The following is a 12,385-nucleotide window of genomic DNA, read 5'->3' on the forward strand; positions in this document are numbered from 1 at the left end:
TTTAACCAAATGAAAACAAGATGCAAATCAAACCTCTCGATGTCACTTTCTGATGTGCTGTCTCTAATTTCTTTTGTATAAATCCTGGTGCCAAGATGCCCTCATCTCTCTTTACTCCCCAATGCCTGCAGAGGCTCTGTTCCCATTGGTCTCATTTTCCGCTTTTGAAATGGCCGCTTTTCCTGCATTTTAGCCTTGGCTTGATTCAGAACATAAGGCACTGAAAAGTGTGCAGAGCAGAAGAAAAAAGGTCACCCAGTTATTTCAAGGCCTTTGAGATTAATTGTGGAAAATGACACAAGTCCTCAGCATCCTGGCAGGAGCTGACATGGGAGGGCCGGGGAAGGGAGGGAGGTGAGGCACCGCACAGTCACTGGCCCTGGAGGACAAGCAGGGCACAGCAGCCACTGCCTTCTGCTCCCAGCCCTCTCTGCTGGGTCCCCTGCAGGCACTGACATAGCTAAACAGAATGACCTAATGGGCCATCTTTTATAATATTTTTTGCAAAGATCTATTTATTTATCTGAAGGGCAGAGCTACAGAGAGAGAAAGAGAGAGAGAGAGATCTTTCATCCTCTGGTTCACTTGCCAAATAGCCACAACGGCTTGTGCTGGGCCAGGCCAAAACCAAGAGCCTGGAGCTTCCTCTGGGTCTCCCACATGGATGCAGGAGCCCACACACTTTGGCCACCTTCTGCTGCTTTCCTAGGCCATGAGCAGGGAGCTGGTTTGGATTTGGAGCAGCAGGGACTCTAACCAGTGCCCATAGGGGATGCCAGCACTGCAGATGTCAACTCTACCCACTTCTCCAAGTGCCAGCCCCTGGGCTGTCATTTCTGTCTTAAGATAGTATACATTGTGCCATTTTCTTCTGAAAAATTTTTTAAAATATTTATTTCAAAGGTAAAATTACAGAGAGAGAGGAAAGACAGAGATCCATCTTTCATCTGCTGGTTCACTCCCCAAATAGCCACAATGCCCAGGGCTGGGCCAGGCTGAAGCCAGAAGCCAGGAGCCTCATCTGGGTCTTCCACGCGTGTGCAGGGGCCCAAGCACTTGGACCATCTTCTGCTACTTTCCCAGGCGTGATCACAGGGAGCTGGATCAGAAGTGGAGCAGCCAGCACTCCAGCTGGTCCCCATATGGGATGCCTGTGTTGCAGGTGGTGGCTTAACCTGTTATGCTACAATGCCAACCCCTGAAATTTTATTTTTAAAAATATATTTGAAGGCCGGTGCCGCGGCTCAACAGGCTAATCCTCCGCCTTGCGGCGCTGGCTCACCGGGTTCTAGTCCCGATCGGGGCACCGGATTCTGTCCCGGTTGCCCCTCTTCCAGGCCAGCTCTCTGCTGTGGCCAGAGAGTGCAGTGGAGGATGGCCCAGGTGCTTGGGCCCTGCACCCCATGGGAGACCAGGAGAAGCACCTGGCTCCTGGCTTCGGATCAGCGTGATGTGCCAGCCGCAGCTCGCCGGCCGCGGCGGCCATTGGAGTGAACCAATGGCAAAGGAAGACCTTTGTCTCTGTCTCTCTCTCTCACTGTCCACTCTGCCTGTCAAATATATTTGAAGGACTAAAGAGGTTATACTGTGTGATTTTAAAAAACGATTGTCAACACTGTGCTTCATTCTGGAGCAGCTGTTTAGGCAGTGCCAGCCCTAGACCCACTCAGGGGCCGAATGCTAGGGTGGAAGAGATCAGGATATCAAGATGCTTCACCAAGTTCACGGAGAAGTGAGTGTTTAGCCCAGTGATTAAGGTGGTGGTTAGGGGTAAATGTTTGGGGCAGGGATTAAGCCACCTCTTGGGATGCCCACATCCCATACCTTAGTGCTTGGCTCAAGTCTCAACTACTCTGCCTGTGATCCAGCTTCCTGCTAATGTGCACCCAGAGAGGCAGTAGATGATAACTAAACTACTTGGGTGTCTGTCACCCACATGGGAGACCCACACTGAGTTCCAGGTTCCTGGCTGTGGTCTGACCCAACCCTGATGGTTGCAGGCATTTGCGGAGTGAACCAACAGATGTAAGATCTCTTCTCTCTCTTTCTGCCTTTCTAATAAAGTGAAAATAAGTAAAAATTTAAAAACACATCCACCAGATTTTGAAGACTTAGTACAGAAACATAAAATATGTCATTATTGCTAATAGTACATGTTGAAATTATAGGATTTTGGAGGTAAGTTCGGTTGAATATAAAAAGCAATTTTATATGTTTGTTTTTACCTTTTGACATGTGGCTACCAGAAAATGTTGAATTACACAAACCATATAGCTCCCATTGTATTTCTTTTGGGTGGAATTATTTTTAAGATCTATGCTTGTGTATCCCCTTTTCTCTGTGTACAGTGAATTCTAGAAAATTCAGTGTCATCTTGCTTAGAGCAGAAATATTGCATCACTTTCCCCTCAGAGATGTAAAAAAAAAAAAAAAGTAAAGATTTCATGTCGTGTTGGCTAAGTGTTTTAGGGGAAGGAACACCAGTGTTTCCTAAATGAAGATTGCATTTCCTTCTCCTTTGAATGAAGCTGTTGTGGTGGTCTTTTGGCCTTGTAACCTGTAATCTGACCATTTCCAGATTCCAGCCACGTGAGAAAGGACAATTCCAAAAAAGAAGATCACCCCTCACAGGCACACACATGCGACACACGCGACCTATCTTCTCCATGGAGGGCGCCTACATGCGCAGCCCTTGAAAGCCAGAAGACACGGCTGCAGCATTGACTTCCCCACTGCGCCCCAACTGCTGGGCACAGGCCAGGCTCCAAACAGACCTCAGGACCAAGCATGTGGGCAGGAAGAGCAGCAGCAGGCAGCTCAGAACAGAGAGGAGGGAGCAGGGCTCGGCTGCAGATGTGAGGGCGCACACACTGGCAGGCCAGGAAGGAGATTCTGAATCAGATGCAAAAGGCAATGGCTGTTCTCGCCTGATGGAAGCCCTGTGTTTGGGAAATCACTGCTCTCTTCCAGGCTGAGCTATGCAATGTGTCAGTGCCCAAACTGGAGGGTCTGATTACAATCTGCTGCCACCTCACAGGTGCCCTTAGTCTCTCACCTGTGCAGTTTTGCTTCCCCAAGGGAAAATTATCAATTCCTCAGGGACAAAGACCAAAGTTGTTGCTTTAAAATTCCTTTATTTATTTCAAAGGCAGAATGACACAGAGAGAGAGAGAGTTTAGTGATTAAGATACTGCTTGGGACACCATATCCCATGTCAGTGCCTGGGTTCTAGTCCTGGCTCCTCCATTTCCAGTCCAGCTTCCTCTGGGAGGCAGCAGGTGCTGGCTCAAGTGCTTGGGTCCCTGGCACTCAAACACCCAAGTTCTGAGCGTCTGGCTTCAATGTGGCCCAGCTCCAGCTGCTGCAGGCTGTTAGGGAGTGAACCAGGTCAAATAAGACTTTTTTTTTTTTCCCAAAAAGGCGAGAGCAGCCTGAAGCTGTCGTCTTAACTCTCCTGGCACACTCTATTGAGAGAAGAGAGGTTGAGTTTTTTAAAATAGGACTGATCTGCTTAAAATTTTTTTTTTTTTGTAAATTTGAGACAACTGTAGATCCACATCAAAGTATAAGAAACAAAGCAGTGACATCGACGAGACACTTCACCCAGTTCTCCCCAGTGGTAGCAGTTTGCATAACTGTACCAGGGCGTCTCGAACAGGAACCTGGCAGGGCTACGATCCGCCGGCCTTATTCCACCATCCCCACCCCCGGGTTCACATCCTTTCATTCCCGTGAGTGTGTATTTCAGTCCGTTCAATTTTGCCATGAACGTGAGCTGCTTTTGAACCCCAGTTCTGCCAAGCAAGTCCTTGCTGTGTGACCCAGAGCAAGCTCGTTGACTTCTGGGAGACGCAGCTTTTTCCCAGGGCTGCCTCCCCAGGGCGATGTGGGGGTGTGAGGGTGAGGTCAGCTCGCTTCTGCCTCCAGCACCCCGGATTTCCCTAAACCCAGGTTTCCGTGCTGGGTCCGAGGCCGGGCCCTGCAGCCGCAGCGGGGCTTTCTCCGGTCTCCTGCGAAAATAACGGACTCGCGGGCTGTGATAAAGCTCGCGAACCCTTCTGCACGGGCCTCACGCTTAACCCCGCAGCTCCGGAGGCCCGAGAGCGTGACCCGCGGACCCCTGCCGCCGCGCCGCCCGCCCGGCGCTCGGGACCCGCTTTGATGGCGCTGGGCGCAGAGGCGGAGGGAAGGGGGAGCGAGAATGCTGGGACGTTGGGGGAGCGAGTGGAGTAGCGGCAGGCGGAGGCGGTCCACACTGAGATACCGCTGGCCCGTGAGCCACAGACCCCCCGGAGGCTGCGCCGCGGGCAGGTGCGGCGGCCCGGCTAGACCCGGTGGGAGGCTCGCGCGCTCTCCAGGGCTCGGGGCTAGACCCTCCAGGAAATCCAGGTCCCGCCTCCAGGACCCTTCCAGGAAATCCAGGGACCGTAAAAAGCCCCCCCTCCCATCTCAAGGTCCCGCCGGCGGAGACGAGGTATGCCCCGCGTCGGCGGGGATAAGGAAGGTGGGAGATCGGGGATGCGGGGTACGTGCGGGAGCCTCTGCCAGCACAGGCAGACAGGCGGGGGTTGGGGGTGGGGGACGAGCCCGCCTCGTCCCGCGGCGACCTCGGGGGCGCACGCCTCCTCTACCCGCAGCCCGAGCCCGGGCGTCTCCAAGTTCAGCTGTCGGAGGCGGGGGCTCGGAGGGGGGCGAAGCATCCGGGAGGGCCCGGGCGGCGCCTCCCGCTCCTCCCTCGGCCGCTGGAGCCGCGCGAGCCGCGGAGGAGGAGCCGCGCCCCGGCCGGCGTCGCCCTGACTCCTCCTCCTCCTCCTCCTCCCCGCGCGGGCCCAGCGCTTCCTCCCCGGCGTGCAGAGCTCGGGGTGCCCGCGGCGGAGCCGGGAGCCGAGCGCGCTGGGCGCGGCCGTCCCGCCGCTGCAGCCGCCGCCGCCAAGCCCCAGTGCGCCCGCGGCCATGGTCCCCGCAGCGGCGCCGGGCGCCTAAGCCCCGGGACGCGGTAAGCTGGGCGCCCACCCCGGGGCCCCGGGCCGCGGCCTGGGGAGCGCGGAGGCCTCTTGCGCCGGGGGTGGCCGCGCACAGGGACCGGGGAGCTCCGGGGACCAGGCTGGGCGGGGACGGGTCTGGCGGGGGCTGCCGGAGGCCCCGGGAGCCGCGCTTTTGTGAGCGCTGCCCGTTACATGTAGAAACGACGCCCGCGCCGGTCTCGATGCGCGTCCTTTTGAAGGACGCGCGCCCGGAGCCGCGGCGCAGGCTGCTAAGTATTGTCCCGCGTCCCGGGCCCTAACAAAGCGTCCTCCCCGGCTCTGCACAGCGCCCGGCGCCGCCGGAGGCCCGCGGAAGGTAGGCTGCGGCCGGCGCGAGCACGCCGGGGTGGCCGCGCAGGTTGCCAGGGACGCGGGGGGCATTCGCGCCTCCCCCGGCTGCCCCCGTAGCGTCGCCCCGGGCCCCGCCGGCAGCCCCGGACTGAAGCTGCAGTGGTTGGCGGGGTGGGAGGGCGTGCACGGGGCAAACCTGGATGCCCAGGAGCTCGGAGGGTGGCAGTGGCGGAGGCGTGCGCCCCCGGGGCAGCCCGGCGCAGGAGCCGCCGCCGAGGGAACCCTGGGTGTCCGCTTGCACCGTCGGAGGGTGGAGGGGGAGCGCGAATGCGACTTTGCCAGCGTCATGCCGGGGGCCGGGGCGGGGGTGGGGTGGGGGGTGCGCGAGAACACGGAAAGCCCCGGCCGCCACACTTGCGGGCTGGGAGTGCGCAGCTTCGGGAGCGGAAGCTGCTGGGGTCCCCGGGTGGGCCCCGCAAGGGGACAGCGGCGCGGGTAGTCGCCGCCGCTTTACAGCTCTTCCTGTGAAATTGAAAGAGAGCGAGACAGAAAGAGGCGACTTCCCAGCCTCCGCCTGACAACCCGGGGTTCAGGTGGAAGTAAAGTGGGGGCTTGTCCCGCCCGGGGGCGGTGAGTCCAGGCGGGTGGGATACGGTGACGTCTTGCGCTCGCTTCGCCCAACGGAGCCAGAGCCCCCGGGGTTCAGGAGGCTGCAGGCTGGGCCGTCCCGCCCGGCTCCTGACTGCGTTAAGTCGGCACACATTGCTGGGACTCCCAGCCAAGTCCGTGGGGGCGCGGGAGCCGAGCCCCTGGGTACCCAGCAGTGGCCAGCAGGGTCCCTGCAGGTACTGTGACATCTGAGGCTTTTCCAGCGCCAAGGGATTGGCTTCCTCCTCCTCCTCTTCTCTCCCCCTTCCCCTTTAGCTAAAGGTTCTCTAATGATGAGCGTATTAGCTTGGCGAGTGACCCGGGTTATGGGGTTGATCCTTGCTCTAGAGTTGAAGGGAGCTGTGAAAATGGCCAGGCTGCAGAGACAGGCACAGCACAGGCCGGCTGAGAATGGAGTCTGGGGTCTCCTCCGCCCATGGCATTGTCCTCCCGGAGGTGATGCGAATGGCGGGGGCAGCTCGTGTGCAGAATCTCACCTGTGCTCTCAGCGTTTCTGCGGCGGAAGCACGCTAAACTGCAGGGTAGAGAAAGCAAACGGGTCGGACAGCAGCACAGAGACGGGCTTGGGGTGGGGGTGAGTTTGGGGGGCGGCAGAGAGAAAGCCGCCCTCACCGTGGCCTTGGCATTGAAATGTCAGGAATTGGTTGTGTTAATAGGCACTTGTTCAGAACGACCTGCGTTTCTTTTTTCTTGTTCCTTTTTTTTTTTTTCCATTTTTTATATGTAATGACCCTGAGTATCAAAAGATGCTGTCACACACACGGAGAATAGGGCGCCAATGAATTCTTAACAGGTGATCTTAATTTAGCAGCCAATATTATGGGTCAGATGTTGAAATAGCATGTTTTAAATGTCACTGCAAATGACTTTCTAAACTAATGTTTCACCAGTCTTGATGCTTCCAGTTTATGTTGATAATGAAAATGCATTTTATCAGTCTTACGTGGATAAAGGGCTGGTAGGTTTAGCTAGAGTGTTTGAGAGACATTCATTAGCCTAAAGCCATTTGAGGAGGCTTATTTTTGTAGCTTCCAATTCATTTGTAAGCCAATAAATAATGCAGCTTGAATTCTGGCTATTTAGTTTGCATCTGTTCCACAGGGCCTTATGGGAAGACTCACTGAAGCTTGCAAAAAAAGATATTTTTATCCTATTAACAAATAAAACAGAATTGTTAAAAGATTATGACATTCTGCAAGTGAACAACTTTGAAATTAGGATGCTGCTTTGTTGTAGCTTGTACCAGCAATTAGCCATTTATTCAAGCTTTTGATTGGATAACATTACAGACCATCTAAGCACTGATGTTTGCTTTAAAACCGAAGTTGGGGAAACAATGTTTATAAATGTGAGTGAACATAGCTCTTCACTTACACCTGGAACTGTGAGCCCAGCTTCAGGCATCCTAAGTTAATTTGAATAAATAGGGCTCAAGAAGCGAAAGTTGTTACAAGCCTTCTATTTTAGAAAACAGTATCACAGAGCTCTGATTTCTGCTTTTGTAATTTCCCTTAGTTGATTACAGGTTATTGAGTCCACATTCGGCTAGGCTAATGATTTTTCCTCCAGCTACCCTGAGTTAACTACTTGATTGGGTAATCCACCTGCTGTTAGGTTTAACAAAAGCCTGGGAAGACGGCATCCTTCAGGATATAAAATACTAAGGCTTGTTTGCTTGCATTTTAGAGTAAATGCTAAAGGGTACCCTTAGTTAACTTAAATTCTATAGTGCACTATCGAAGGTTACTATTTTATTTTAAATTTGTGTAACTTGACCTTTTCCCTGTGCATTAGCACTGAGGCTTTTGTGGTCAGTTTTTACACCAGCGATACTGCCATGCTTCTGGTACCCAGCCAGGAATGGAGAGAGGCCGCACTGGACGGTACCTGGTGTGCTGCCGGGCGGCAGTAGCATCGGGCAGAAGTTAGCTCCCTTGTAAACACGCAGATGGGGTGCAAACTCTTGTACTGTTGAGCTTTGGCTAAACTTGAATTTTTTTCTTGACACTATTTCCTTGTATACAGAACTGGGTCCAAGATGGCCAGCCTGGAAACCCTTACAGCAGATTAAAGTGTTTGCAGCAAAGACAGAAGAAACAGTGTAATGTGATCATTGGCATTATTAGGCCCTGGCTTGCCAAATGAGGAAGGCGACAGCATGAATGAAAGGTTTTTGCCAAAGTACGCTCTGTGTGCATCCCTTCAGTTCCAAAGTAACTAAATTAGCTGCGTGGTGGTCACTGCCTGCTCAGTGAGCCCCCAACAGCTCTGTCTGAACACAAGCCCTAACACATCTATTCTCATGCCCAGCAAGCAGGGCGGCCGAGCCGAGAGAGGGGCTTCCAGAAATTCCGCAGAGCTGTTCAGCTGCTGGGCCATCTGGAGGGGAAATAAAAGGCCTAGGCCAGGGGAATCTGGCCTTGTGCTTATTTATCATTTGGCTTTCACTTGCCAGACTTTGGCCCCTTTCACTGTCTCCAGCCCAGAACAGACGTCCCCCTCTGGCCAGGGTGCTGTTCTTACAAGCTCCTTCCTTGAACCTTGGATGCTAGAAAGTTCATGAGCTCCCTTTGATTGGTGACTTCATTGTCCCAGCTGCAGTCTCTGTTGGCGCTGTGAGATCTTGAGCTAGGGTGGCCCAGGGGGGCACTGGACACAGATCTGCACTGGGCTTCCTGTCAGGGTGTGTGGCAGTGTTTTGGCAGCCTTGTTTTGAGTTATTTGGAAGGAAAATGCTCAGAATCATAGTCATTATGGGTGGTGATTGGGGATAAATGTTTTGATTAATGGCTGTGTGCATCTGTCTCTTTTGACCATCCCTAGTTAGAATTCCAGACCATGGCACACACTGGGTTTTTTTATTCCAGAGGACTCCTAAGGACTTGAGACAATTGGATGGGGAAGGTAAATGGCAAAAAGAGGCCCAGGTTTATGGCAGGCTTCATAAAACTGGAATTGTTCTTTGGAATTGGAAGGAGGTTTTGTCACTCAAAACCCAGCCTTCTTCCTCCTGCTGTTAATGGGGTCTACTTGGGCTTTGTGGAAAGCATTGTATCCTACAGGTGAGACATCAGTATCTGTTGTGGGCAAGTTAGCAATTGTCAATTCCTAGGCTATGCTCATTACGAAGGATATGGGATGCTGTCTGATCAATTTTATATAAAATTTCACTACTTCTGTGCCCTAAGTCAAAAAGCTGCTTTAGAAAAAAAACAATATTTATTCTATCTGTGTATCCTTTGTAGGCCATCATCAGTCACTCAGTAGGTCGAGGGAGGTAGGAAGAAAGGAGTCCACCTCTCCTTTTTTTTTTTTTTTTTTAAGATTTATTTATTTATTTGAAAGAGTTACACAGAGAGAGAAGGAGAGGCAGAAAGAGTGTGAGTGAGGGGTTTTCCATCTGCTGGTTCACTCCCCAGTTGGCTACAATGGCCAGAGCTCTGCTGATCCGGAGCCAGGAGCCAGGAGCTTCCTCCAAGTCTCCCACATGGGTGCAGGGGCCCAAGGACTTGGGCCACCTTCTACTGCTTTCCCAGGCCATAGCAGAGAGCTGGATCGGAAGTGAAGCAGCCAGGACTCAAACCAGCGCCCGTATGGGATGTTGGCACTGCAGGCGTCAGCTTTACCTGCTATGCCACAGTGCTGGCCCCCACCTCTCCTTTCTAACTTGAAAAGTTAGCGGGCATGGTATTCTGTACTGTTTGGCGAGCTAACCTATAAAAGTGGTTATAAGTTTGCTGGTGGGGTCTTTTCTGTGGTCCCATTCATATGGTCTGTGTGCATGTGTAGGAGTGAGGTAGAATATAATTCAGATTCACTTGTTCAAATCTCACCTCTCCCCCATGTTAGTGCTATGTCCTTGGGCACTGCCTGATTTTTCCTAAGCCCCGGTTAAAACATCTAACTGGGAATATGGTAATTACTGTTCACAGAATCTGAAGGATTACATGAGGTGATGTACATAAAGCACTTAGCACAGGCCAGACTCAGGAAATGCTCAGAAGTTAAAAATAATAAAATGTGAAAGTTCCTTCTAAATTCCTAACTGCATTTTAGCCAAAAGGTTTTATTTAACATTATTTAACATTAATGATTAATGAATTGCCTTTTTTTTAAAAAAAAAGTTCATTTATTTATATAAAAGGCAGTGTTACAGAGAGGGTAAGTGAGAGAGAGCTATCTTCCATCCACCTGTTCACTGCCTGAATGGCTGCAATGACTAGGGCTTTGCCAGGCTGAAGCCAGGAGACTGAAACTCCATGCAGGTCTCCCATATGTGTGGCAGGGGTCCAAGCACTTGGGCCATCTTCTGCTGCTTCCCCAGGCATGTTAGCAGGAAGCTGGGTCAGAAGTGGAACAATCAGAACTGGAAATGGTACCTATATGGAACACTGGTGTCATAGGCAGCAGCTTAATCCTTTGCAGCGCAATACCAGCCCCAATGATATGCCTTTAAGAGCAAGGCAGCATGGAGCATTGCCTGTTGCCATTGTCATTTACTAATACAGGGCTGTTTGTCTACATAATTCATCCCCTGCCCAATCTCATGCTTTGCTGTCTTGAAGGTAAGTCTATGATTGACTTAAGTTACCCCTTCTAAGTTTATACTTCCTTTGTAAGTCAGCAGGATTTTCTCAGTTCCCCTTCCATAGTAGCTTTCTCTGATTAGCCACTCTCCCATGCCTGCCATCTTCTACCCTCACAATAGCCCTTCTACGTGGGTGCTGTTGTCCTCATGAAGGGACTTGAGAAAGCATGTTAGCACAGATTCTCCTGCAGTTTCATCCCATAACCACCACCACCACCACCACAACAAATGCGGCTGAGATTCGTGAATCCATTGGCTTAATTATGAACCCGTTAAATTAAACTTCAGATGGCTCCACATAGTACAGTTTGGCAGTCACTATTAGCACTCTGCTTTTGCTTAGTTATGTCTGCATTTGAATGAGGGCTGGCTGGAGGGAGGGGAGAGGTGCGTGGAGAAGAAACAGGTATTTCAGAAGTTTCATTCACTCATTTCTCCAGCTCATGTGCAAGGTGAGTTTCCTCTCAAGGAATATGCCAGACTGAGTCCATGATGTTTCCTGAGTCCCTGTGCATTTGGGGGGGGGGGGGGGCAGGGTAGAAAAGAAATAGAAGGTATGCACCTCACCCTGAAAGGCATTTCTTCCGAGTGGGGAGGAACAAATTCTTGCACATGAAATTACTGATGAAAGTTTGGAGAATTGTATCAGCCAGCAAAATGCGTCTGTGCCAGGTGAGTCCTGACAACTTGCCACTATGTGTAACATCTTCTGGATGTTTGCAGAGTGAGCTTACGTTCCTCAAGAGTGGGGCTTTCTTCCCAACCTCTTCTGCCCACCCTCCCACTCCCTGCCTTGGTCACAATGTTTTCCTTAGCACGGTGCCTTGGGGGAAGAGGCCTATGAAATAAAAGAGATTTTTAGAAAAGAAAGCTGCTATCAAATCAAAGAGGTTTGATTTCATGAAAACGCGGTGACCTTCTGAAGAGCCTGGGGTGACTGCTGATCAAATTCAAAACAGCCCATGAGATCGGACCTCTGGGTCCATTGTTTCACTGCTGCTTTCATTGGTTTAGAGGTACAAATCCCCACCCCTTAGTTTTAATTTTTATAAAGGAGCAGTTAGAATTCATCCTTTTTTTTTTTTTTTTTAACACATGCTAGGGCACTTCAAAGAGTTTTTGGAAAAGGCATGTTAAAAAAAAAGCTAAGCATGAATTTCAATAAATTGATCTCTTAGTTCTGTTTGTCTAAGAACTTTCTACCTGGATTTCAGCAAATTTACCTCTTCATTGTCTGAGAACTTTCTGATGAACAGTTGTGGATGCAAATGTAGGCAATAGCAGAATGGTGTGGCTTTTATGGAGTCAGTGAGGCTGAGAGCTATGGCAACCCTGGAAATCCCAGAGCACCCTGGGGAGTCTCAGCAGGTTTTGGTTGACAATGGGCAGACCCTAGGTGAGTCTCATTAGCCAGCCCTTGGCCTTGTCTAAATTCCTAACCCTCACAGCCTGACTTAACACCTTGGTGCCTCTTTTCTGATGTGGTGATGTTTACATAGCACTCTCTACTTATTTTGAAAATATTTACATAGTGATTAGTTAACCCAACAGACCAACCTTAGGAAGGCTGCCAGGACCAGGAGCACCTTAGCAGTGGAAACCCTGATAATTAGGAGAGAAAGATGCCTGTCCCAGACAAGGGGCCTGGACTGCACCTGTGCCGTGTCCCTTTAAAAGCAACCCCAGTACACTTGGAGCTGCCTGGCAGAGCTGTTTGGGTTCATCCCCTAAGTCCACTGAACGCTGTGAAGCCCTTGGGAAGGTGGTGGCTCTGTTTGGCTTGTTGTGTCTGGAAAGACGGAAGTGGGATGCT

General features: G+C 51.5%; 1 protein-coding gene across 1 annotated transcript in view; it reads left to right on the top strand.

The window, feature by feature from the left end:
• Nucleotides 1-4,096: 4,096 nt before the first annotated feature.
• NIN (ninein) overlaps nt 4,097-12,385 on the top strand; it is a 111,978-nt gene continuing 103,689 nt past the window's right edge. Inside the window, exon 1 of the mRNA XM_089309720.1 lies at nt 4,097-4,504. Coding sequence (XP_089165846.1) covers nt 4,202-4,504 — 303 coding nt within the window. The 5' untranslated portion in view covers nt 4,097-4,201. The remainder of the gene's footprint in view (nt 4,505-12,385) is intronic.

The sequence above is a fragment of the Oryctolagus cuniculus genome, chromosome 12, assembly GCF_051225735.1.
Source record: "Oryctolagus cuniculus isolate XC-2025 breed Fujian yellow rabbit chromosome 12, ASM5122573v1, whole genome shotgun sequence".
NCBI lineage: Eukaryota > Metazoa > Chordata > Mammalia > Lagomorpha > Leporidae > Oryctolagus > Oryctolagus cuniculus.